This window comes from Colobus angolensis, unplaced genomic scaffold (genome assembly GCF_000951035.1).
Source record: "Colobus angolensis palliatus isolate OR3802 unplaced genomic scaffold, Cang.pa_1.0 Scaffold108, whole genome shotgun sequence".
Taxonomy (NCBI): domain Eukaryota; kingdom Metazoa; phylum Chordata; class Mammalia; order Primates; family Cercopithecidae; genus Colobus; species Colobus angolensis.
Window position 1 is genome coordinate 6,341,842 of NW_012111808.1, and position 27,717 is coordinate 6,369,558.

The 27,717-nt window shown below is 45.3% G+C and overlaps 1 protein-coding gene across 3 annotated transcripts in view; it reads left to right on the forward strand.

Annotated features, from left to right (window-relative positions):
• ZNF532 (zinc finger protein 532) overlaps positions 1–27,717 on the forward strand; it is a 139,085-nt gene that overhangs the window by 43,255 nt on the left and 68,113 nt on the right. For all 3 annotated transcript variants that reach the window (XM_011949306.1, XM_011949311.1, XM_011949302.1), the window contains one exon: positions 21,499–23,861. In XM_011949306.1, coding sequence (XP_011804696.1) covers positions 21,516–23,861 — 2,346 coding nt within the window. In that variant the 5' untranslated portion in view covers positions 21,499–21,515. The remainder of the gene's footprint in view (positions 1–21,498; positions 23,862–27,717) is intronic.

Genomic DNA, 27,717 nt, shown 5'->3' on the forward strand with positions numbered 1-27,717 from the left:
TATTTTTAGTAGAGACAGGGTTTCACCGTGTTAGCCAGGGTGGTCGCGATCTCCTGACCTCGTGATCCGCCCGCCTTGGCCTCCCAAAGTGCTGGGATTACAGGTGTGAGCCACCACGCCCAGCCGAGCAAGTTTCTTCTGAATGCATTGAGGTTGGGGGAAAAAGACCTAAAAAAGAAAAAAACACTGAATAATACTTTCGACATATACGCGCATCCTGATTTTGCAAAATCTGAAATTACTATTTCTGGGTTTTCAATTATAGAACGTTTTCTGACAAATAATAGAATTTGCTGTATTTCACTGTAAACAGTTTTGAGAATGCACTAAATGCAGCAACAACCTTAGGATTAGTTATCACGACAGATTGGCATTAGGAAAAATGATTAGTATATTTTATGTTTGTGGAGGAATGAGACTTGAAGAGCACAGTGATTTTTAAGTTGTTTACATCGAGGGAAGAGATGTAAAGTTAAGATTGCCTGGGCGTGGTGACTCACGCCTGTAATCCCAGCACTTCGGGAGCCCGAGGCAGGCAAATCACCTGAGATCAGGAGTTTGAGACCAGCCTGGCCAACATGGCGAAACCCCGTCTCTACTAAAAATATGAAAATTAGCCGGGAGTATTGGCGGGCGCCTGTAATCCCAGCTACTCTGGAGGCTGAGGCAGTAGAATCGCTTGAACTCAGAGGCGGAGGTTGCAGTGAGCCGAGACCATGCTACTGCACTTTACCCTGGGCGACAGAGTAGTGGAACTCTGTCTCGTAAATAAATAAATAAGTAAATAAATGAATAAAGATTATTACTTAACTCCTTCCAACAATTTAAAATTTTTTGTCAAAGTCATAGATTAAACAAATAGTACTTTACATCATAATTCCCTTAGGCAGTGAATTTGAATTTTTTGGTTTGTTCTGTTATTTCTAGATAATGTGCTTACACCGCTAAACTTGGACTTGTTCATTTGAGATTCTACCTGCTGACTGTGTGTGCTCAGAGAGAAGGTGACGGGCCTGGACTGTGGAGGCAGAATCCCCTTGCCCACTGGCCATGTGTCATTGAGCAAGACGCTTAAAACTTCTCTGTCTTATAGAATGGGAATAATCCTCACAGTGGCTCTGAGGCCTACCTTTAATGTTTATAGGGCCTGGGGCAAGAGTACTAATGGAGACCAGATGGCTAAATACTTAAAAGGTATATTTAAATATTTACAAGGTATATATGATATGCCTAAATATTTAAAGAGTTCAAATCTAGCTCTGTCTATGACCTGGCCCCTGTGTTCACCCAGGGCCTTGCAGCCTACTCTCCATCAAGACCAGAGTCTAACAGACAGCCTCACGCTTGGACCAGCCCTGAGCCAGCCCCGACGTCTGCCTGGGCAGCCCAGCGTGGATGCTGTACTAGACCCACTGATCCCCGGTGTAGTCTTGGCAGCTCAAGCTTCCCAGGAGCCTGTCTCCATCCAGGGTGATTTTATCATATTCCCTCACACCTCGATTCTCTTGATTTCCAGGCACTTCTAAGCACCTCCCCAAAACTGTACCATCTGTGTTGGGGATCACAGGGAGCCTGTCCTGCCTAGACACCCACTTTTTCTCTGGTACCCCAAGGCAGGGGCTGTGATCTGCACATACATGCCCCCTCCCTCCCCACTCACCTGTCTCTCCCAGAATTCCTCCTTTTTCAGCCAGTTTCCAAAATTAAAATGGAATGAAACCAAACTTTCCCATGAGACTGAGAAGTACAGTCTCTGGGTTTCAGTGCTGGAGAGAAATGGGTTGTCTACCATGCAGGTGGGGCAGAGCCCCCTTTGTCTGGAGGCACAGGTGCTGAGTGCGAGTAGATTGCTGTGGGGATCCATGCACTCACAGCGGCAAGCCGCTTAAAATAGAGCCCAGACACAGCGAACCTGTGCGATTTTTGGTTCTGTTGCTTCGATTTTTGGAGCTCTGTAATTTCACTCCAGTGTGGACTTCTTTCCACCTCTTGTGCTGGGCCAGCAGAGGTAGAGAGTTGTCAGACTTAGCAAATAAAAAATATAAGATGCTCAGATAAACAGTGGGACATCCTTACACTACAAGATGATTTGTTTATCTGAAATTCAGATTTAACTGGGCATCCTGTATTTTTCTGGCAGCCTCATGAGGCTCTTTCAATTGGATTGTCTCCTTTAGTCTTGGGAGATGTTCCTGTATTATTTCTGTAATAATGTCCTTTCTGCATTTTCTCTTTCCGAAACGCTTTTTTTTTTTTTTGGAGATGGAGTCTCGCTATGTCACCAGGCTAGAGTGCAGTGATGCGATCTTGGCTCACTGCAACCTCTGCCTGCCAGGTTCAAGCGATTCTCCTGCCTCAGCCCCCTGAGTAGCTGAGACTATAGGTGTGCACCACCACACCCAGCTTAGTTTTGTATTTTTAGTAGAGACAGGGTTCCACCATGTTGACCAGGATGGTCTCAATCTCTCAACTTCACGATCCACCTGCCTCAGCCTCCCAAAGTGCTGGGATTACAGGCGTGAGCCACTGTGCCCAGCCTGAAACACTCTTTTTAGTCAGATGTTGAACCAGCTGGATTGAACTTTTAATTTTCATGCCTTTTCTCTCCTATCGTCTGTCTCTATTTTCTAGTTATACTCTTGGAGAGAGATTCTGATTTCCTTGATTCTGTTGTTTCACCTGTTTTATCTTTTATTTCAGTTATTAATATTTATAATATCCAAAAGTTCCTTCGTAACTTCCTGTCCATTTTTCTCTGAGGATACTAATTGTATATATATTCTTTTCTTCCTCTCCTTGTAGCATCTCTGTCATCTTTATTTTTGATTTTTGTTTTGATTTGGATCTCTTTTTGTGACAGAGGCTTTCCCACGCATCTGGTGATTATTTAGGGATGAGGCTGTGGAGAGCTGCTGGGGAGCTCTGTCTGTGCAGCTGCGGCCTGTCCTCCAGGGGCTTGTCTGTGATTCCTTGTGGAGCTGGACTCATCGGAGGGTCGCAGCAGTCATCATCCAGAATCTTTTCACTGGAGCTTTTGTTTTCCTAGGAGACTTGTCCATGCTCCTGCCTGGGAGATAAACTTGATTTTAGGCTGTAGGGCTGGAGGAAATGGAGGCCAGCCTGTGTGTTCTGGTTTCTGTCTCATGCTCACCCTGTGGCCCTGAACCCTGAGCTTCCATGGCTTTGATAGCCCAGAGATTCTCCTCTCCCTCCTCCTAGCTTCCCCAGCTGATGCTGGGTCGGGTGCTCCCTGTTTCCAGCCCTGCCCCGCTCCCTCCTTCCTTTGCTGGCTCCAAGGCCTGGGTATCTCTGCAGCTCTAAGACTGACCATCCCCACCTCCATGGCAGCCCCTACTGGACCTTAGGATGGAACTTTGTGAGCTGGCGGTCACCTGCCCCTCCCCGTCCTCCTCCTCTTCCCCAAACTTTGTTGGTGCCTCACCTTGGCTTTGACTCCATTCTGACAGCATATTGTTTTTGGTAACCATTAATGAGATATAATTCACATACCATACCACCTGCCTCTTTAAAGCACACAGGTCAGTCGTTTTTAACATGTTCACAGAGTTGTACAGTCACCACCACAGTCAATTTTAGGATGTTTTCATCACCTCAGAAAGAAACCCTATATCCTTTAGCTATGATGCCCAGTTCCCAACCTGCTAAGCAAACTCCTTACTTCCTGTCTCTATTTGCCTATTTAAACTTAAAAAATACTTTTAATGTCATCTTCATAGGGTTTCAGGAGGGAAGGGAAAGAAACTCGTGAATTCACTCAGCCTTGTTTCATGGGCAGTCCTTGCCATGTATAAAATACTAAAATTCAAAAAGCATTCTGCCTGTTTCTGTTTCTGCCTTCAGAGTATTGACCCATGGCAGAGATGGGACCTTTCCTCTGGGTCTCTTTCTTTCTTTTCCTTTTTATGCCCTTGTTTAATGTCTGTGCTTGACCTGAACTTCTCTCTTCTGGAGCTGGGCGTTGCCAAGCCCACATCTGTGGCCTTCATCTCTTCTTGGCTCTAGCACTTTTCTTTTTTTCTTTTTTAGAGACAGAGTCTAGCTATGTTGGCCAGGTTGGTCTTGAACTGCTGACGTCAGTCCTCCCGCCTCAGCCTCCCAAAGTGGGATTACAGACGTGAGCCACTGTGCCTGGCCCCTGGCAGTTTTCAAGTGTCTGTAGAGCAGTTGTGCAGAGGAGTTGCCTTGGGGAGCTGGAAGGCCAGCTTGAGTCCAGGCTCCTCCAATATCTTCTTGGTTCAGAAGTAGAGGCTGTGGGCTGTGTGAAAATAGATAGGACTTTTAGTCACTTAATATATTTTACTATGATGTTTTTGCTAGTTAGCCAGCACCTGCTCTTTGCAGAGCACTGCTGTGGGTAATTTTGCAAAGTGGAATCTGGAGCTCTAAACCAGTGGGGGAGAGAAGACAAATATACAAGCAGACAACAGTACCTAATACAAGTGACAATGAGTGCACCTGGAGGCATGGAGTCACCAGTTAGCATGGCCTAAGGATTGCCCTGAATGGATACTGGCCTCTTAGCATTGGGGCTGCTCCTGGGGAACCCTGTCCCCATCTCCTCTGGAGCGCCAGGATTTCTGTGTTGTCTTCACACCCCACCCTGCTGTCATAGCCTGCCTAGCTAGTGCTGACTTGCTGGTGGCCTGGGCAGTGGGTGCCCGCTGGCTCCCTTCCCTGAGGTTACCTCCCTTGCAGAGAACTGGACAGCTAGGAGTGACACCTTAACAGCATGGTGAGGACTTCTTAGTCCACTTCTTCTTTGTCCTCTCTCTTTTTTTTTTTTTTTTTTTTTGAGGCGGAGTCTCGCTCTGTCGACCGGACTGGAGTTCAGTGGCCTGATCTCAGCTCACTGCAAGCTCCGCCTTCCGGGTTTATGCCATTCTCCTGCCTCAGCCTCCCGAGTAGCTGGGACCACAGGCGCCCGCCACCTCGCCCGGCTAGTTTTTGTATTTTTAGTAGAGACGGGGTTTCACCGTGTTAGCCAGGATGGTCTCGATCTCCTGACCTCGTGATCCGCCCGTCTCGGCCTCCCAAAGTGCTGGGATTACAGGCTTGAGCCACCGCGCCCGGCCCTTTGTCCTCTCTCTAACAGCAGTTTCTCCATGCCTGTTCTCCAGTTTCTCTTAGAGTGTTTGTTTCGGAGCATGGGTACCACTGCTGTGGTTTGGGGTTCCTGGCCTATGTCACATTGTGGCTGCCCATCCCAGTGCTCTGCTGTCTGTGGGGCCTGGTCTGTGAGCCCAGCCCCGTGCAGCAGTGGTGTCAGTGTCAGCGTGGTGTGGAGGTGTGGGGTGGGCAGGGTTAGACGGGGGCGGTTGAGGTCATAGCCCATCTTTGGTTAATGCTTGATGGGGAAGACGCAAGTCTCAAAGTCAAAAGCAAGAGTCACAGGGGACCCAGAAATGCTGAGATGTTTTGTGGGTTGATGAAATTTTGTTGCTCTTTTTTTTTAGATAGGGTCTCCCTCTGTTGCCCCAAACTGGCGTGCAGTGGTGCGATCATTTTACTGCCTTTTAAGAGAAACCTGTGCGTTCATTTTCGTTTCTGAGCTCCAGGTGACCCTTCTTTTTTTTTTTTTGAGACAGAGTTTTGCTCTTGTTGTCCAGGCTGGAGTGCAATGGCGTGATCTCGACTCACTACAACCTCCACCTCCTGGATTCAAGCGATTCTCCTGCTTCAGCCTCTCAAGTAGCTGGGATTACAGACAATGCGCCACCATGCTTGGCTAATTTTGTATTTTTAGTAGAGACAGGGTTTCTCCATGTTGGTCAGGCTGGTCTCGAACTCCCGACCTCAGGTGATCCGCCCGCCTCGGCCTCCCAAAGTGCTGGGATTATAGGGGTGAGCCATCACGCCTGGCCCCAGGTGATCCTTCTAGTGGCTGATACCTAGAGTAGGACTGGGGGCACATCCACATTAGGAGAAAGGCTGTGCTTTTGGAAATGAATGAAATACACTAGGGAACCAGTGCCAGCGCTCTGCGAAAGTACCCAAGAATCCACTTGTTTTTCTTTTTCCTCTGATCATACCATCATCACCTCACAACTTCTTCACTTTCTCTTCTCAAGAATATTAATTTAGTTTTTCCCATTTAATTATTAGAACAAAGAAAGGAAGAAAATATAGCCTTTTAATGTCTGTGTGCTTGGCGCTTTCCATGTTACTTGGTTCCATTTGTAGAATAACCCTGTGATACGTATGGCTGTTAACTATTAGTTCCCCTTTTGAAGATGAGGAAATTGAGGCTTTTCCTTCAGAGAACCTGAAGAATGAGTTCTTCATACTTGGCTAATGGAGAGAAGTGTGTGTTGAGGGGAGGCATTCCAAGTCAGGGGCTCTCCAGAAGGGCAAACCAAGAAGGAAAGCTGGGCCTGCAAAAAACACGCGGAACGGCAGCCGCGCATGGTTGGGGGCAGATTGTATTGGGAATTTGGTGTGAGGCCAAAGAGTTTGGACTTAATTTGGAAGGTGATTCCAGGATTTTTAATAGGAGGAGTGACAGCTATAATTAAAAGGAATTTTAGAAAGATTTGTCTGGAAATTCTGAATGAGAGGCTGGAGACAGGGAGAGCAGAGCATTGGTCTCAGTGTGAGGTGAGATGGTCAAAATAGAGGACTGACAGCGATTATAAAGAGAACGAGGGTGCATCTGCAAAACAGCATCAGGGAAGGGGGCAGGGCCTAGGGAGAAGAATTGGAGGTGAAATTCTTAGTTTGAGAAAATAATGGTATTGAAAGAGAGGAGTCTGATATTGAGTAAGAGATGACGAAGTTAAAGAAAGCTGAAATGGTTGTGGGATATCTGATTGTAAATACCCGCAAGGCACTTGAACTAGATATCTCAAGAAAAACAGAAATCAGATTTGAACCTCTCTGAAGTGAAGTGACTGTGGTTTGATGTGGGAGTGTTTAGTGAATACAGTTTTAAAAAAATCAGAAGTCTGAAGTTTAAACCTTGGACAATGTGTACATTTATAGATTGCCCTTTGGAGATTTAGGAAATCTAAGAAATTTTTAGCACACATTGGGAACAGTTAAACTAATATTTTAAAACTTCCTCTGCATGTTCTCCCTTAGTAATAATAGGTGGTCTTTTTGCTTTTATCATTCAATATGTTCTTCATATAAAAATTAAATGTGGCTGGCCATGGTGGCTGACGCCTGTAATCACAGCACTTTGGGAGGCCGAGGCAGGCGAATTGCTTCAGCTCAGGGGTTTGGGACCAGCCTGGGCAACATAGTGAGACCTTGTATCTACAAAAAATACAAAAATTAGTCAGGTGTGGTGGTGTGTGCCTATAGTTCCAACTGCTTTGGAGGCCGGGGTGAGAGGAATGGCTTGAACCTGGGAGGGGGAGGCTGCAGTGAGCCGAGATCACTGCACGCTAGCCTAGGCAACCTAGCGAGATCTTCTCTCAAAAAAAAAAAAAAAAAGTATATGGTTAAGATGGTAAATTTTATGTTTTGTGTGTTTTACCATGATTAAAAAAAGTTAAACATACACCTGGCTGTATTTTAAAGGGAAATGGTAGTTCCTATTTATGGGTGTTAATTTTTAGAATTGAAAACCCAGTTATATTGCTGTTGCAGAAGGAAAGGCTGGCATTGTTAGAAGATACCTGAAGGATGGAGCGAGAGATAGAAATATTTCTTTCCTTGTGACCCCTATAACCAAATTCTTAGGAGGGACCTATTTTTTTTTTAATAAGTTGTTATTTCATATATTAAGTGATCAGTGATCCAATTGTTGTGTTGCCTACCATTGGCCAAAAAGATAAACCAAATAAATCATTTATCATCTCTGGCCAGGCTGAGACTGGCTGTAGTCGTGGAAGATCATCTCAATGATTTTGTGTGCCGAAAGCATAGAGAATGCAAACTTTTGAAATTCTATTTCTTTTTCTTTTTTCTTTCTTTTTTTTTTTTTTGAGACTGAGTCTTGCTCTGTCACCCAGGCTGGAGTGTAGTGGCATGACCTTGGCTCACTGCAACCTCCGACTTCAGAGTTCAAGCAGTTCTTGTGCCTCAGCCTCCCAGGTAGCTGGGATTACAGGTGCGTGACACCATGGCTGCCCAATTTTTGTATTTTTAGTATAGACAGGGTTTCACCATGTTGGCCAGTCTGGTCTTGAACTCCTGGTCTAAAGTGATCTACCTGCCTTGGCCTCTGAAAGTTCTGGGACTACAGGCATGAGCCACCACGTCCAGCCTGAAAATTGTGTTTCTAATAACCTATGGTTTAAAAGTTGCTGCATCATTTTGATTAGTCACTGACCTTGAGGCAGTTTACTGATGAGAGGATAAAATGGAAAGCCAATATCTACATATCCAGAGCTGTTAAACCCTTTAGGAATGATTTCTTTTTTTAGGTTGCTTTTCGCCAATATTCTTTGAAAGTAAAAGGATTATAGTATACAGCGTCTCATCCCAGCTCTCCTCTGTATTTTCACACTCCCAGGTTCTCCTTTTTTTCTCTTTTTTTGAGACAACGTCTGGCTCTGTCGCCCAGGCTGATGTACAATGGCACAAACATGCTCACTGTAGCTTCTGCCTCCAGGGCTCAAGCCATCCTTCCACCTCAGCCTCCGGAGTAGCTGGGACTACAGGTGCGCCCCACCACGCCCATCTAAATTTTGTATTTTTTGTAGGCATGGAGTTTTACCATGTTGTCCAGGCCAGTCTCAAACTTGTGAACTCTTGGCCTCCCAACGTGCTGGGATTATAGGCATGAGCCACCATGCCTGGCCAATTCTCTTAACTATTTACTATTTCTATCTTACTTAAAAAAAAAAAAAAAATCAACTAACCAACAACAACTAAAGTCTGTGCCTTTTTTGGATTTCCTTAGTTTTTACCTATTGTCCTTTTTCTGTTCCAGGAGTCCATCTAGGATATCACGTTACATTTAGTCTTCAGACTTTACTTGGCCATGACCATTTCTCAGACTCCGTTTGTTTTCGATGACCTTGACAGTTGTAAGGAATACTGGTCAGGGATGTTGTAGGAGGTCGCAGCGTTGGGATTTGTCTGATGTGTCTCCTGTGGTCAGGCTGGGGTGGTGTGTCTCTGGGAAGAAGGTCTCCTGGCAGTGTGCCATTCTCATCACAGCCCGGGGACATACAGCCCGTGGGACTTACGGCAGTTGTTGCTGACCTTGACCACCTGGCTGAGGTTGTGTTCGTCAGGTTTCTTTCTCCACGGTAAAGTTGCTTTTTTCTCCCCTTTCCTTACTGTCCTCTGAAGAAAGTCATTGAAGGGGCGGGGAGTTGTTCTTCACTGCATAAGGGTGTGGCATCTACATAAATTACTTTGGAACTTCTGCTCAGGGGATGGTTTGCATATCCCGTTTAGTTATTCCATCATTTATATCAGTATGCATTCATGGGTATTTATCTAATATTTTGGGTTGTTACACAACAACCCAAAATTTGTTGCTCAGATTGTTCCAATTTTCCATGGGCTTCTATGTCCCTTTGACACGCCCCATCAGTGTAGTTTTTTTGTTTTTTTTTTTGGAGGCAGGGGGCATTCAGCTCTTTCTTACTTTCTCACACTATAAGATTCATTGGTAGGTGCATTTCCCGCCCAATCCTAGATCAGTCATTTGTCTGTGGAGCTCTGGCTTCGTTCAGTGGAGAATGGTATGGGAAGTGCAGCTCCGGGCAGGTTGTCTCTTCGTTCAGTGGAGAATGGTGTGGGAAATGCAGCTCTGGGCAGGTTGTCTTCCTCACTTTTGGTTGTTGTCAGGCACCTGCACTGGTGCTGGGTTCACCTTCTCCCATAACCTCACTTTCTTCTTTTTCCTATCTAATTTTGCCATAGATTGTCCAGCTCTGATTTTTACAGCTGTCAGATTTTTAGAAGACCAAGCTAATACAAAATTATTATTACTTGAATGAGAAATTGGCTGCTTCTTTTTGTGATCTGAATTCCAGTATTAATACTACATAGGAATCTGACTGTAAAGATTGAATTTGGGTTGATGGTGTTTTGGGACTGTGATTTGTCTTTTATTACAGCATCCTGGAATTTTACAGATTTATGAACCATAGTGAGACAGTTAAAACTTATTAAAGTTAAATTTTAACAAAGACCCAAATCTCAGAGTTTTGCATTTCTGTATAATTCTTGGAGCTCCCTTGGGAAAACTCACTTGTGAGGTTCCTGAGGACCTGGAAAAGATGGCTCACAGGTCTCACCTCCTCCTCCACCTATCTCCAGAGGAGAGAGCCTCATGTTTTGCAGGACGCAGAGAAGCAGGGGTCCTCTCAGATATGACCATTAAGGCTGCTGCTGCTTATGAGTTTTTTTTTTTAGATGGAGTCTCGCTCTGTTGCCCAGCCTGGGGTGCAGTGGCATGATTTCGGCTGAGGAGTTTTATACACAGTGAAGTGTTGTGTCTGTGTGTATTCATAATTTTGTTGTCATTTAGGGGCTGCAAAGACCAGGAGGGTTCAGGAGAGGATGATCAGGCAGCTGTGCTTCCAGTCAGCATCTCTTCCGTCTGCCTCGCAGGTTCTGACCTGGTCGATTGGTCATTTGTGCCTCAGCCTCTAATTCTGATCTTTGCCAGGACTCACTCCCAACCAGTGAGTTCTGTTTTTGACAAGGTGAGCCCCTGAGCTCCCCACAAGACTTCTGGCACCAGCCCTTCCCCATAAGGATGATGCCCACTTAGCTTCTTTCCTTCTTTCGCTGAAAGCCGCAGTCTGACTAGGACAGTTAATCAATAAGATCACCACAGACTGTTCTCCCAAATGTGATCCTGGCCAAATAGGTCTCCTGCCTGGTTGTAGGTCTCTTATCTGTGATACTGAAATGAAAAGGGTAGGAATATTCTTTGACATTCTCTGACCACTGGTCACTCATTGTTTGAATGTTATGCTGTTTTGTGCTGTGTGTTTAATTATGACAAGGCTCCCTCTAAATATCAGTAGCCCCTTTCCATATCCCCGCGGTTGAATGTATGCTGTTATCCTCCATTTTTTTAAGTGGAAAATTTTTGGACACAAAGAAGCCAGGAACAAAGGGAACGCTGGTGCTGCAATGGAATCATGTTGCCAGGGGTGTTGTGCTCTCCCACTTACTGTTTGTGTGTTGTGTACCTGGGATGTTAAATGCTCTTTTTCTTCATGAAGGTTTGTCCATAGACATAGAAGAGGAAAAGCCAGTGAGTTAGGGAACTGTATGGATAGGCTTTGTATGCTCTTGCTTATTAATAAATGACGAGAGTGTAGATCAGTAAGTTGTTTCATAGAGCTGAAGAAAGAAAGAAACAGGAAATTCATCAGCTCTCTGCATCCATTCATTCATCATTCATTGATTGGTAACTAGCAAAACATAGGAGAAAAAGTAAACATTCAAATAATATGAAAAGTGAAGTACAATAAGGCATCTTTGTGTTGCCTTTGATATGAGCTAATAATGACATTAGCTTATGAAGTTGGGGGACAAGATGCAATAAAAGTAACTAATGCATAACTTGCAACAACAAAAGTTTTTGCAGCCTTTTGGGCAGTCATTTTGGCATTTGTATTTGTGGATCAGAAAAAATGACCTGCAGATAGATCAAAATTTGGTGGCTATTGGCATCACTGATTTTGGAGATTTGTAATGCTCATTAGCATAATAGTGGGTCTTGCCTGAAAGAAATCTGTTTAACTTAGGAAAATCCAGCATTTGCTATGTGCATTTCAGTCTTGTCTTTGTGAAAGACCTAATAACATCCTACAGAACTAGTATCTATGTTTTATGGTTTGTGAAATGCTGCCTGAAGATGTTTTTTTTGAAGGTGGAGTTTTGCTCTTGTCGCCCAGGCTGGAGTGCAATGGTGCGATCTCGGCTCACCGCAACCTCTGCCTCCTGGGTTCAAGCAATTCTCCTGCGTCAGCCTCCTGAGTAGCTGGGATTACAGGTGTGCACTACCACGCCTGGCTAATTTTGTATTTTTAGTAGAGACGGGGTTTCTCCATGTTAGTCAGGCTGGTCTCGAACTCCCGACCTCAGGTGATCCACCCACCTCAGCCTCCCAAAGTGTTGGGATTACAGACGTGAGCCACCGCGCCGCCCGGCCTGCCTAAAGATTTTTAATGTTTTCCTAGAGAAGGTGAAGGTCATTGACAAAACACAGGATTTAGAGGAACATGTTGGGAGGGAATATGAGGGCTTTAGTTTTAAGTTTGACCTAGTGTGGGAAGAGCCAAGCAGAATATCATCCCAGCAATGGAAAGACGACTCTTAAGGCAGAATTAGGGCTAAAGGTAGAAACCTGTTTGTTCTGACTGTTGTGACCATGGGAGTTGGTGGGGTTGCCTTTGAACAAAGGTAGATAACAAAAAAAAGTCTGAAGGGACTCATGAAACGGGAGAAGAGGAAAAGCCAGTGAGTCAGGAAAAGCCAAGTGAGCTTGAGGCAATGCTGTGGGGTCCATGAGAGGAAAGGATGACCAGAAAATGAAATTCTGCGGTAAGGTCGTGGGCAACATGAAAGGCGATTGGCAGCAAAAACAGGCACGCGGGAACATGGATTGGGAATGGATCGTTTCTGGAGTGTTTTCTTGCTGTGAGACTACACTGTTCAGCGACGGCATGCACCTTCTTTTGGACCTGGGAGGAAGGGACACTCGGGGAGGTGCCATGGCCACCTCAGGTCACTAGCTAATAGTAGTAAATAGGACAGCAAGGATTTCATCTCCAAAGTAGTCTCCTTTGTATTATGTCACATAGCCTGGGTTTTCCCTTTTTAACTTTTATGTTGAAGTAATTTTTTTTATTTTTTATTTTTTTGAGGCGGAGTCTCGCTCTGTCGCCCGGACTGGAGTGCAGTGGCCGGATCTCAGCTCACTGCAAGCTCCGCCTCCCGGGTTTACGCCATTCTCCTGCCTCAGCCTCCGGAGTAGCTGGGACTACAGGCGCCCGCCACCTCGCCCGGCTAGTTTTTGTATTTTTAGTAGAGACGGGGTTTCACCGTGTTAGCCAGGATAGTCTCGAACTCCTGACCTCGTGATCCGCCCGTCTCAGCCTCCCAAAGTGCTGGGATTACAGGCTTGAGCCACCGCGCCCGGCCAGTTGAAGTAATTTTAACTTAAAGTTTTGACTAGGTACAGTGGCTCACATCTGTAATCCCTGTGCTTTGGGAGGCCAAGGTAGAAGGATCACTGGAGCCCAGGAGTAACCAGCCTAGACAACCTAGCAAGACCCTCTCTCTACAGAAAAGAAAAAAAAAGAAAGAAATGTTGCAAAAATAGGACAGAGAATTTCTATGTACCCATTTACCCAACTGTGCTTAAAGCTCACATCTTGTGTCATTCTAACACACTTGTGAAAGCTAGAAATTATCATTCGTACACTACTACTAACTAGATTTCAGCAGTTTTTTTTTTTTTTTTTTTACTGGAGGACGGTATTTGTGCACAGTCCTTTTTCATTAGCCTTACAGCGTACAGTCAGAATTCTGTTTTCCGAGTTGTTTAGGTTAGTTTCTTCTTCCCTGCACCCTTCAGTGTAGTAATGTTATTCATTTGTAATACATTTAGGTTCTTGTTACAGTTGGTTTTAATTTTGGATACCCTCTCCCATTCCTGGTTTTTATTTTTAAATTTAATATTTACACACAGTGAAATTCTCTAGGTTTTTTTTTTTTTTTTTTTTTGAGAGAGAGCCTCGCTTTGTCACCCAGGCTGGAGTACAGTGGCGTGATCTCAGCTCACTGCAACCTCTGCCTCCCAGGTTCAAGCAGCTCTCTCGCTTTAGCCTCCCGAGTAGCTGGAATTACAGGTGTGCACCACCACGCCCAGCTAATTTTTGTATTTGTAGTAGAGAGGGGGTTTCATCATGTCGGCCAGGCTGGTCTCGAACTCCTAGTCTTAAGTGATCCACCCGCCTCAGCCTCCCAAAGTGCTGGGATTACGGGCATGAACCACCACGTTTGACAGATGCACAGAAACGTCTCCGTTACCACATTTGTGATACAGAACTATTCCATGATCCCCAAAATTCTCTCCTTCAGCCTGGCTTTTTTTTTTTTTTTAATTTAAGAGACAGGGTCTTACTCTGTTGCCTAGGCTAGATTGCAGTGGCGTGATTGTAGCTCACTGTAGCCTCGACTTACTGAGCTCGACCAATCATCCTGCCTTGGCCGCCCAAAGTGTTGGAATCACAGTCATGAGCCACCACGCCCAGCCCTGCCTGGATTTCAATGGTGGTTTCAAGAGAGTGGATTGTCAGAGGGCTGGGGAAGATACTGGGAGGAGCAGGATATGTCCCAGTACTGGAGAACTTGAGCCGTGAAGGCTGCGTGGTGGCAAGAGGACAGAGCACCAAGGGTTCCAGGGTAAGGCTGAGGGACATCTCTCCATGCCTCTAGGCAGATGGGATAGGAATGACCCAAAATAGAAGGGACAGACCAAGCTCACTGTGGAGGATCGGCTTGGCAAAGCCAGCAGTGAAGGTACAGGCAAGATTTGAAGGAAGGAAGCTGTGGGAGACCTCTTGACTGGTGACTGATTTTTTAACTTAACCTCAGAAAGAAAAGGGGATGGAGTTTAGAAGAGGGAGAGAGATTAGTAACATCTGCAGGCCACAGCCTTAGGCCAGGCAGGGTGGCTCAAACCTGTAATCCCAGCACTTGGGAGGCGAGGCTGGAGGATCACTTGAGGCCAGTCTGAGACCAGTCTGGGTGAGAGCGAGACTCCATTTCTACAACAAATAAGAATTAACTGAATGTGGCGGTGCGTGTAAGGATCACTCGAGCCCAGGAGTTCAAGGCTGCAGTGAGCTATGATCATGGCACTGCACTGCAGCCTGGGCAGAAGATCCAGGTCCTGTGTCAAAGAAAAGAAAAGAAGCAGTCTCTGTCTCTTGGCAGTACGGGAGTTAATAAGGAAAAACAAAATTGCAGTGCTGAATGACGCTGAGGACCTGCTGTGGAGGGCCACAGGCAAGCCCTGAATTTCCCTGGAGCTTCTCTCCGGGAAAAAGCAAAGGAGCCCTCACTGTAGCTGAGCTTTCGTTTTGACTCAGGAGAGCTTGGAGTTGGGGAGCGAGCTTCCTTAGAGAGCTGTGATGTGAGAAGTAGGCTGAGTGGGGGAGGCTGAGCTTCCAGAGAAGGCTGAGGTTTGTAGGGACAGGGACTTTCCCTTAGTTGCTCCTGATGTGCGAGGGGGGAATGGATGGGGGCGGGGAGCCTGCTTTTATAACCTTGAGGGAGAAGTGTGGAATAACTGCAGCAAAGGGCTGGGGCTGACTTCACTCTTCTATTTCCCAAGGTCATGCCCTGGTTCGTGGCATTAGTAAGTGACTCCTGTGTTGATATTTCCAGAAGCAGTTTGAATTTCACATCGGGAATATCAAGTGTTAACTGCAGAAGAAAACATATTACCTTGAGCAAAGTATTTGTATATCCATGATTGGTATCATCAGGTTTAAGGAAACCAGCAAATATCTATTTTGGATAATAGCAACTGTATTTGCTAATGTCTTGTTAACTCACGCAGAATTAACAAAACGTGCATTCTGTTTTTTGTGCATATAAACTGTACTTGTACACTGTGTGTTACCCTGGTGTAGGCTGCTTAGAAAATGAAGCTCTTCTGCTGAGAGTAGGCAGAGTGTGATCAGGGTGCCCAGCAGTGCTGATGGGTCAGAGGGTCCAGGCGAGTTGTTGGTGTCCCATTGTGTCAGCTTTCTTCCCTGTGGCCGGAGAGGAACCTTTAGCCCTGCAAGGTACTCTGGGCTTGGGCTGGCTGTCTAGACTTAATCAGGGTCTGACTAGCGTGAAAGCTAAAGATAAAATGAAACTTTTCTTTGGCATTTTGTCACTGGCATGGGATCTTCAGATGGCAAGTAATTAAGAGATTCCATAGCTTTTTTCATAATTGCTTGTTTTGCTTTTCCACACTTTTTCACGTGTATGTGTCTGCGTGTATGCTATTTTTTTGAAATCCGAGAATCTGCCATTTTTGGGGCCCAGTCTCTCCCACCCCTGCCTGCACTTCCTAGAGAGAGGCAGTGAACCATGGCAGCTGCTCCAGAGGTGTGGCTAATCAGATTTTTAGAAAAACTTGGCCCCCAAACCGACCTCTGTCCCCAGCTGGTTTAGGAAGAGTGAAGAACCATGAGGTCAGCCTGTGTAGCTGAACCGACGTGGTGTTTGGAATGGAAATGCAGTGAGAAAATAGATTTCCCTGATATGCAGTCGAGATTGAAGTGGGATGAAAGCAGCAGAAGGTCGGTTGGAAGAGAGGAGACAAGGTTTTTTTTTTCTTTTCTTTGGTGGAAGAGACACAATGTGCAGAGCCTTGGAAAATTCTAAAGATATAAGAGATTGGTGATGGAGGCAGAGCTAAGGTTTGCATAATGGGATAATGGGAAGAGCAAGAATTTGAATGTAGGCGGCCAAGAGAAGTCAATCCCTGTGTTTCTTGAAGGTGTGTAAAAACTGGGGATACTAGCTAGATTTTCTAAGAGGAGGAAATTAAATTTGAAACATTACATACTATAAACATGTGTTATAAAAACATTTTATATTTGAAGGAAAGATAGGAAAGATGAAAACATGCTAGATCCATTCATTTATTGAGTTATTTTGTTTGGGTCAGGCACAGTGGCTCACATCTGTAATCCTGGCACTTTGGGAGGCTGAGGCAGGAGGATTGTTTGAGCTCAGGAGTTCAAGACCAGTCTGGACAACATAGTGAGACCCCGCCCTAAAAGAAAGGGAAAGGAAAAAAAAAAGTGTGTGTGTGTGTGTGTGTGTGTGTGTGTATATATATATATATAAAATAATTATTTAGAAAAAAATTCAATGGAATAAAAAATTGTGTCTCAGTGGCCAGATAGTGCTAGAAAATAGGCACTGGAAATCCTAAAGCAGACCTTGTATTATTACAGTTGTTTTATGGGAAGCCTTTATAATACTGTCAAGATGGTCAGTAGACTTTGATTTGTTTTTCTCTAAGTAGGACTGTTATGATTTAGAGGCTATTGATTTTCATTAGGGGAAATGTTAGTTTCTCTATTAATTAGGGAACCAGTGTTTTCACAGGTCAGAGGAGGCAGACCTTGGCTGGATTTAGGCATGTGTCTTCCTGTTTCAGAATTATTTAAAGTTGGGATTCAATGGTTAGGCTGTGCCTGTGCCTCTAATAGTGACATTCTCTAATTGGAAATTGGGAAACCAACAATTTTTTTTATTGTGAAGAAGAATTTTGTTACAAAGTATGAGAAGTATGATTAAGGGGTGAATAGGTTTTTCTTACGTTTTTCTTTTGACTTCATAACTTTTGACTTCTGCCAACAAAGATGAAATAGCTTTTTATGATTCTCAGAGGCTTTGGGTAGGAAAGGAAATGTTTTGTCTCTGTGTCATAGGAGAAAATAAAGTGATCATGTGACAGACCTGAGTTCTTTGAATTTCCTTTTTTGTAAACAAGTCTAATTCCCTCAGATACTGTTGATGTCTTCGGGTGAAAGAACATTATACATTAAGCACAAATGCTTGTTAGTGAATTGTAGATCATTTATATCGGGTTTACTTTTAAATTAAACGTCAATTGGCCAGGCGCGGTGGCTCACGCCTGTAATCCCAGCACTCTGGGAGGCCACAGCGGGCAGATCACGAGGTCAGGAGTTCGAGACCAGCCTGGCCAACATGGTGAAACCCCGTCTCTACTAAAAATACAAAAATTAGCCAGATGTGGTGGCAGGTGCCTGTAATCCCGGCTACTCGGGAGGCTGAAACAGGAGAATTGCTTGAACCCGGGAGGCGGAGGTTGCAGTGAGCAGAGATTGTGCCACTGCACTCCAGCCTAGGTGACAAAGCAAGACTCCGTCTTGGAAATAAATAAATAAATAAATAAAAAGACTATTATTGCCTTTGAAGGGAGATGTATTTTATAGGGCATAAGTGAAAGACATTGTTAAAATAACTAAAGCTAATTCTGTTTGAAAATCAAACTGTTGAGGGAAAGGAAAGCTAAAATGAGATCGTTCTATTTTATCTTTTAAAAGAGGACTGAGATTTATTTTTGTAATGTTTTTAAGCAAAAGAATCTATTTTTAAGACAGTAGTACTTAGGAATTGGGGTGGAAAGTGAAGCAAACTTTCAGGCATAAACATTCCTCTTTGTATTCAATATAACTGAGAAATGAAGTGGGAGTTACACATTTTTTTCCCCTCCAAGTGGAATGGAACTCTTGCTCTTGCCTTCCAGAATGTGGGAAGGGAAAGGGTAATAGGACAATGTGATTGTGGGTATGAAGAACATTCCTATAAACCAAAAAAGAAGTGTGAAGTTACAGGGAGTAGTATCCATTCCATTAGTTATACAACCTCAGACAGGGGAGTCCTCCCGCCACAGTGATCTCGGGTTTCAGATGGCACGATGCGCTTTCAGGTGGCCAGTGCGCTCAAAAACGCCCATTATGCATTTTCAGCTTGTAGTCGACCTTCCTGCAGGTGAACTAGGATGGCTGACTCACTTTTTAAAACTACCATCAATTCACTCTGACCTCTTACCACGTGCCACTGCCTCACGCTGGGCTTCCCCCCATCCCCCAAGAGAAGAGTGTAAACTTTAGGTGCAGTAGAGGGATGGGGACAGGGTGAGGCTGGATCACTGTGGAGAAGGAGTTGCTTCTCAACCCCTTGGGGGGTTTGCAGGCATGGGAGTTCCTCTCTGGGGCCTTCTAGACCTTAACTCTGCTTTAGCTGGGTAGATAGGAAAAGATAGGGGTGGTGTGGAGGGCAACAAGTGTAGCATTAACTCAGTGATTCAATACAGCCGCTGTGCACGCGTTTATAAATCAGGAGGTTCCTGTACGTATAACAGCAGAAAAAGGTGCGAAGAGCCATATTAACCTTCCCAGGGTTCCTGAGAATATCAGACAGTCGCACTGCCGACCACTCAAGTTTGGTTTCACGTGGCGACCTTTCCTCATTCTTGTGGTTGTATGTTCTGCGCCTCCCACCCACTGAGTATTTGAATTATCTCTTATCTTCTTTTTGTTCCTGAACCGACTGCCCTCTGGGATGAACAGTGTGTAACTGTATAAAGTCTTTTGCTCACCAAAGTCATAAAGAGAGGGCAAATGACATAAATCCTGTGAAGCTCGAAAGAAAAGGTGGAGGGACTAGGGCAAAGCCCCGCTACCATGGGGACTTCCAGAGCCTGAGCCCAAGCTTTGCATCAGTTAAAAATCTTCTTTTCAGGCTCTTTCAACCCTGGTGGGGTAGGGGGTGGTGTCTTGAGTTTTCTAATAACAGTGACCTCCAACTTTAGATCAACATGGTTGGTAAAGATAGATCACAGGAATACTCTGCTAATGGCAGTTTTATTGTGAATATTCCATTGACGACACCAGGGTGATGGATAGAAATAAGAGTGGTGACATTCAGGGATTATTTCTAAGTGGGTGGATTCTTTTATGGATATAGTGCCTGACAGATGGCTTTTTCATTCCCCACATTTTGCAGTTTAAATGTTCAATTTCATTTAAAAAACAAAATCATAATCACAGACTTTCCTACTGGGTCTGACTTCTCATAGATATTTGTACTTCAGTATCCCTTTAGAGATGTTAATGTTTTATATCCTGTGTTCTTTTTGCATTGGTGGTAGTTTGGTGCTGGGGATATGTTATTCCCCCTCTGTTTCCGCAGGCGCCCCTCTGAGAGAAGAGTGGTCACAGAGTGTTTTCTCTAGGCTGAGTAAGCCATGGAAAGAAAAGCTACATGTGACTTCTTCAGCTGGTATTAACTGAGACAGGTGTGAATAGAAGCAGATTTATTCTTCAGCTCCCATCGAACCCTAAGCGTTGATTTTGCCTTCAACAGTAGTTTTTCCTAACCAAATTCTTCACAGTGTTTGGATGTGTCCCCAGAGTGAGTTAATATGCTGAAGGTCTTAGCTGTTGATAGATTTGTGGTGTATATGAGTTTTCTCAGGCAGGTATATTCTCACTGAGTAGAAATTCTCTCTTGACCCTGGAATAGTTACTTTTATTAGGAATGTGTGATGTTTTCTAGATTGTACAAGAAAAAAAAATCAAGTACTTCAGTAAGATGTGGAAGGAGGCAACGTGTCAGGGATCACTAAAACAGATTTGAAGGAAGGATAATAACACAGTAAATACTGGAGAACAGAGTCTGTCAAGGAACACGCATATAAATTGGCTAGGTGAATTCTTCCACTGAAAGTTGCCTAAAGTCAGCTGCTACCCTCTTCCCTTCTGACTGACTTCTGCTTGCCTCATTCCTCTTTCTCTTCTCTCGCCCTCTCCTCTTCCCTCTTTCCTTTCCTTCTCTCCCTGGCTGTTTGCCTCCACTGCAGAAGGAACAGATCCAAGAGATCCTCTCACTTCCTGAGGGCCCCAGAGCTAGTGAGTGTCAGAGCTGGGTCCAGCCCTGTTCTTCTGTTATAAACCCAGTGCCTGTCTTGGTGTTGCATTAATTATTTGACATTTATGCTAGCACCCGTCTTGGTATTGCGTTAATTATTTGACATTTGTGCTAGAAAGATGAGTGACACTTTGCCTGTCCTCAGACAGCTTACAGGCCAGTCTGTAAGAGGAGACAAGTACACACAGACTGGAGTAGAGATCAGGAAACAGTAGAGTCCCAGGATGGAAGGCTGGGGGTCCAGGGAGCAGAACATACCCCCTTCAGTGGAGGCTTTATTTCCCCCGACAGTCTCTTGTCCTCTGCAGGTCGGGGGACGGGCCCCTTTTAAAGACCCTCAAGCACTGCATGTATTCATATATCCTTCATGTTTAGTGATGGCTGTGACCAGCCGTTTTTCTAAAACTCTCCATCCTCCTATCATCTGAGAGTGTTTCTTTTTTAACAAACATAATAGGGAAAATTAGGGTTAAATAAAAATGGACGGAGTCAGCTCCTTAGGGTTTTTTTTTTTTAAAAAAGTCCCAAGTGGAATTTATTAGCAGGTATCCTGCAGTGGGTGTGGATGCTCGTTTCTTTTTTTTCTGTGGATGAATATTGAAATCTGTAATTGGCTTTTTTGATTGTAGCATGTTTCTTTTAATAAAGTATCCCAAATCTGATGGTGACGATGATAGTGATAATTTTGCTAGCGGAATTAAATACTGTCAAGATCAAAATATGTTGGAAGTAGCTTTTTATGAAAATGACACATTTTCTAGTTGCTATACCAGAACCTGTTTTTCTAGGCTACAGCAGTTTCAGTCAACTTCATTCTTGTTAGCTGGGAGGAGCCATGCTGGTAACGCCGTACAGCAGTATGAAGGGATCACTTTTGAAGCTAAAATTATCTAGGTCTTTACATGTATTTTCTCGATGTTTGTCCATTTGGACTCAGAGTTCCGTAGTTACCATAAATGCAGTTACCTCCTTGCTCTTTCTTGGTAATCATTGTTACGTTAGTGCGAATTGTATAGGGGTTTTATCTCATCGCGAGGAAATACCAATTACTGATGGAACTATTTTCTGCTCATTTAACAGAACATCTGCTCAAATTCATGACCATGGGGGATATGAAGACCCCAGACTTTGATGACCTCCTGGCAGCATTTGACATCCCAGATATGGTCGATCCTAAAGCAGCTATTGAGTCTGGACACGATGACCACGAAAGCCACATGAAGCAGAACGCTCACGGAGAGGATGACTCCCACGCACCGTCATCTTCCGACGTGGGTGTCAGCGTTATCGTCAAGAATGTTCGGAACATCGACTCGTCCGAGGGCGGGGAGAAAGACGGCCACAACCCCACTGGCAATGGCCTCCATAATGGGTTTCTCACAGCGTCCTCCCTCGACAGTTACAGTAAAGATGGAGCGAAGTCCTTGAAAGGAGATGTGCCTGCCTCTGAGGTGGCTCTGAAAGACTCGACGTTCAGCCAGTTCAGCCCGATCTCCAGTGCTGAAGAGTTTGATGACGATGAGAAGATCGAGGTAGATGACCCTCCTGACAAGGAGGATGTGCGATCAAGCTTCAGGTCGAACGTGTTGACAGGGTCGGCTCCCCAGCAGGACTACGATAAGCTGAAGGCACTGGGAGGGGAAAACTCCAGCAAAACGGGACTCTCCACGTCAGGCAATATGGAGAAAAACAAAGTCGTTAAGAGAGAAGCAGAAGCCAATTCTATAAACCTGAGCGTTTATGAACCTTTTAAAGTCAGAAAAGCAGAGGATAAATTGAAGGAAAACTCTGACAAGGTGCTGGAAAACAGAGTCCTGGATGGGAAGCCGAGCTCCGAGAAGAACGACGCTGGCCTTCCCGGCGTTGTGCCATCAAAGACAAAGTCGTCCTCCAAGCTCTCATCCTGCATCGCTGCCATCGCGGCTCTTAGCGCTAAAAAGGCGGCTTCAGACTCCTGCAAAGAACCAGTGGCCAATTCGAGGGAATCCTCCCCATTACCAAAAGAAGTAAACGACAGTCCGAGAGCCGCCGACAAGTCTCCTGAATCCCAGAATCTGATCGACGGGACCAAAAAACCATCCCTAAAGCAACCGGATAGTCCCAGAAGCATCTCAAGTGAGAACAGCAGCAAGGGATCCCCGTCCTCTCCTGCAGGGTCCACACCAGCAATCCCCAAAGTCCGCATAAAAACCATTAAGACATCTTCTGGGGAAATCAAGAGAACAGTGACCAGGGTACTGCCAGAAGTGGATCTTGACTCTGGGAAGAAACCTTCCGAGCAGACAGCATCCGTGATGGCCTCTGTGACATCCCTTCTGTCATCTTCAGCATCAGCCGCCGTCCTTTCCTCTCCCCCCAGGGCGCCTCTCCAGTCCGCGGTCGTGACCAATGCAGTTTCCCCTGCGGAGCTCACCCCTAAACAGGTCACAATCAAGCCTGTGGCTACTGCTTTCCTCCCAGTGTCTGCTGTGAAGACGGCAGGATCTCAAGTCATTAATTTGAAGCTCGCTAACAACACCACGGTGAAAGCCACGGTCATATCTGCTGCCTCTGTCCAGAGCGCCAGCAGCGCCATCATTAAAGCCGCCAATGCCATCCAGCAGCAAACTGTCGTGGTGCCGGCGTCCAGCCTGGCCAACGCCAAACTCGTGCCAAAGACTGTGCACCTTGCCAACCTTAACCTTTTGCCTCAGGGTGCCCAGGCCACCTCTGAACTCCGCCAAGTGCTAACCAAACCTCAGCAACAAATAAAGCAGGCAATAATCAATGCAGCAGCCTCGCAACCCCCCAAAAAGGTGTCTCGAGTCCAGGTGGTGTCGTCCTTGCAGAGTTCTGTGGTGGAAGCTTTCAACAAGGTGCTGAGCAGTGTCAATCCAGTCCCTGTTTACATCCCAAACCTCAGTCCTCCCGCCAATGCAGGGATCACGTTACCGACGCGTGGGTACAAGTGCTTGGAGTGTGGGGACTCCTTTGCACTTGAAAAGAGTCTCACCCAGCACTACGACAGACGGAGCGTGCGCATCGAAGTAACGTGCAACCATTGTACAAAGAACCTCGTTTTTTACAACAAATGCAGCCTCCTTTCCCATGCCCGTGGGCATAAGGAGAAAGGGGTGGTAATGCAATGCTCCCACTTAATTTTAAAGCCAGTCCCAGCAGATCAAATGATAGTTTCTCCATCAAGCAATACTTCCACTTCAACTTCCACTCTTCAGAGCCCTGTGGGAGCTGGCACACACACTGTCACAAAAATTCAGTCTGGCATAACTGGGACAGTCATATCGGCTCCTTCAAGCACTCCCATCACCCCAGCCATGCCCCTAGATGAAGACCCCTCCAAACTGTGTAGACATAGTCTAAAATGTTTGGAGTGTAATGAAGTCTTCCAGGACGAGACGTCACTGGCTACACATTTCCAGCAGGCTGCAGATACGAGTGGACAAGTAGAGTATCATTTAAATTTTCGTGTTTCAGTGATGAGTCTGTAGGCATGAGTGCTTGATAAGATGCCCTTGATTTTAGGGTGGGAACGCAGTGAAATGGATGGGTGTGTGTGTGTGCGTGCGTGCATGCCTGTGCAGCCAGGCACATGATCCAGTAAGGATTGTTTTCATAGAATAGAAATGATTAGCTGGGGATGTGGTGGTGGCGGCAGTGGTGGAGGTGGTAGCAGGAGTGGTAGTGGCGGTGGTGGTTGTGGCAGCAGTGGCATGTGCCTATTGCCCCAGCTATACTCGGGAGGCTGAGATGGGAAGATTGCTTGAGTCCAGGAGTTCGAAGCTGCGGTGAGCTGTGATTGAGCCACTGCACTATAGCCTGGCATTGGGGTGAGATCACATCTATTAAAAAAAAGAATAGAAGCAATGTTGAAACATTTATCTTATTTTAATAAAATAGTTTTTTGGGGGAAGATAATATATATGTACTAATTGAGTTGTGGAACTTTAGATTTTGGTAATCGTTTGGTCATTGGAATGTATATTGAAAGTCTGAAATTTAGCTGATTATGGTGTCATACTGTTGTATTAGGTGTTTGAGCCAGGCTTCATCATCAGAGTTCCTGAGTTAGTGACAATTTTGATATTTAGAAAAATACTTACTGTTATTTATCTGCTGGCAGCTGTACTGAGCTTACTGTTGTTATGTATAATGCTGATCTTTCTTTTATAGTTGAATGCATTTATCAGTACCCACTTCTATGGCATGTCTGCTTACTTAAGATGGTGGTCCAGAAGTGTGTTCAGTAATATCCTTCACTGCAATGAATTTAAGCCACAAATGGCAAACCCACCTCCAATTAAACAGAATACCTTTGTATGTGTTTGCAGCTTTTGTTTTGCAGTGAAGTGCAGGTCGATGTTGGTGAATTACATTTCACAGTGGGCATCAGCCAGCCTTTTATCTCCATCACTTGCTACTTCATGAGGCAACTTTTAGCTAATAGAGAAATGTATTTATCATAAATTTATAATACTGTTATTTGGAAGTAATTAGACATGTTGAATGAAATAAATTGGAGTTAGACCATGTGATGTAATGTCCAAACCAGAAAACTTGTGAAATTTGACTGGGCACAGTGGCTTAGGCCTGTAATCCCAGCACTTTGGGAGGCCGAGACAGGTGAATTGCCTGAGCTTGGGAGTTCAAGACCAGCCTGGGCAACATGGCAAAACCTCGTCTCTACCAAAAATACCAAACATTAGCTGGGCTTGGTAGCGTGTGCCTGTGGTCCCAGCTACTTGGGAGGCTGAGGTGGAAAGATCACTTGAGCCTGGGAGGTGGAGGTTGCAGTGAGCTGAGATCATACCATGGTACTCCAGCCTCAGGTGACAGAGCAAGACCCTGTCTCCAAAAAAAAAAACCAAAAAAACCAAAAAACCAAAAACCACTTGTGAAATTCAAAGCGAGCACTAGTTTGAGCTAATATACTCTGCCCCTCAAACATCTCTTTATAAAGATTTAGCAGTAAACTGGGCTTTCCTTTTTTCCCCCTCCAATAGTTTGTTAATTAGGATGTTTGTGCTGCAGTTCAGAATTTTGATACTATCTTGGTGATTAGTTCCTCAAGGGTAATTACTGGTTTAAGTTCTTTGTAGCATTTGGAGTTTGGGGAACAAAAGATCAAGAATACTCCGGTAATTTTTTTTCTCTGGTTTTTCAGTTTAGTGGAAATGGAAGCAATAAAGAGTTTTGACAGCATTCTTGGAGGTTTGAATGTTAAATGTTTCATTGACTCCAGCAGTAAAATGCTCAAAAAACAGGAAAGCAGCGACTTAGTTCAAGAAGGCTGTGATGGCTCCAGCTGTTAACCTAGCCCGGTGACAATGCCTGGGTTCTGTCTCCATGGATGTCCTCCCATCTTGATACCACTTCATCAAAAGGATAATATTTCTTTTCATCCTAACAGGATGCAGTAAAAAAAAAAGGGGAAAACGCCAAAAAACTCTTTCTTCATTTCTGTTTTCCTCTTGTCTCGTGTCTGTCTGCTGCTGGGCTGTGTAGAGTGGTCGACTGTGTCCTGGTTTGGGAGGGTTCTCACTATGAGCTGTGTGCTCTGTATCTGGCCTTTGGAGCTACCCTCAGATGTGTATCTGAGACCTTCTCTGAGAGCAAGGAAGGGCATGGGCAGGTGGGTAGGATTTCCTTCTTCCCTGTGTTTCCCTAGTTTTTGTTCTTTATTAACCTTTTAGGCCCAGCAGCCAAACTAGGGTGAAATGGGTGAAGCTCTGTCCCGGGAGGAGAGATTAGCATCTTTTCTTTTGTGTGTGTTTGCTTTGGCATCACTTTTGTGTCTTGCTGGGATGAGTAAAATAACGCAGGTCACCTGTTTCACGTGGAATCCCAAGGAGTGAATTGGGGCAAAATGTACATTTAACTCTCAGGCCAGATACACACAAGCAAAACACTCACCTCCTGTTCTGTGTCCTTTTTGCAGCCATCCCCTCATCTGTGTAGGCCACTGAGCTCACCACAGAAGGGCGTTGGTTTGTAGTGAGCTTCAGCCCACTGCATAGCCACGCACTGCAGGACCAGCTGTGTGAAAAGGCCCCATAGCACGCTGTCCTCCTGTTCCTCGTTTCCCCTTTCTCACTGGATCCAGAATGCCTCTCCACAGCTTCCCATTTTCCCAGACACAGCCAGACTGTGTCACTCAGACCCAGGCGGGGAGTGTGGCTTCTGCCTCAGTAGGAATAGCTGCTGTGTCTTCAGCATTCATGGTTTAACCTAACCTGGAGTCTCTTCCTCGGTTCTAGGGGCTCAGTAGGATGCCTGTGGCTGTTGCCATCCTAGCCTCCACATGTGACCGTGGGGGTTCTCGCCCATTACTGTTGCCCGGGGTGCCATCCAGCAGCCATGGGAGCAGGAGGTGGGGGCTGCAGTAAGACAGGGAGAAAAGAAAAGAAAGTAGCCTTTGTTTCATCCTTCTCACTTGCCAGTCACATGACTGTCAGCCAGTTTATAGTTTGTTCAACTCGATTGGGAAAACATCTACCCACAGAACTTGGTTTCTGTCTGAGGGTGGCACTTAAAACGCACACTACCGCTTACAAATCTAGAAATGGACCCAGGGGAGCCTGAGGTACCGGTGGCTGTGCCGAGCCCCTCCTTTCCTCTGTTGTCCAACATGTTCCATATATATTTTTTTGAGATGGAGTCTCACTCTATTGCCCAGGCTGGAGTGCAGTGGCATAATCTCGGCTTATGGCAACCTCTGCCTCCTGGGTTCAAGTGATTCTCCTGCCTCAGCCTCCAGAGCAGCCAGGATTACAGGCACACACCATCACACCCAGCCAATTTTTGTATTTTTAGTAGAGATGGAGTTTCACCATGTTGGCCAGGCTGGTCTTGAACTCCTGACCTCAAGCGATCCACCCGCCTCAGCCTCCCAAAGTGCTGGGATTATAGATGTGATCCACCCTGTCCGGCCAGTATTCCATGTATTTAACACTTTAACTTTCCATTTCCCCATTGACCTCCACATTCTTGGTAGCTCATGGGTGAATTGGAAGAGTGTACCAGCCCACATTGTAACAGCTTTTCTGTGCTCACACCCTGGCCTGTGCTTTCTGGGGTAGGAACCCAGTACAATTTAAGCCTGTGCCTGCGACTCTGAGGCAGGGTGCCCTGGGTCTGCACATTAGTGTCTAGTTAGTCCAGTCTCGTCACCTGAAGTGGATTCCTGAACCGACCCTGCTGCCTCTGGGGTCCTTGCTAGATTGGCAGGTCCATCACTCTTCACTCAATGCCTTTCAGCTCCTTGGTTTACCAAGTCTGGAGAAAGATACTACTTTGGCAGAG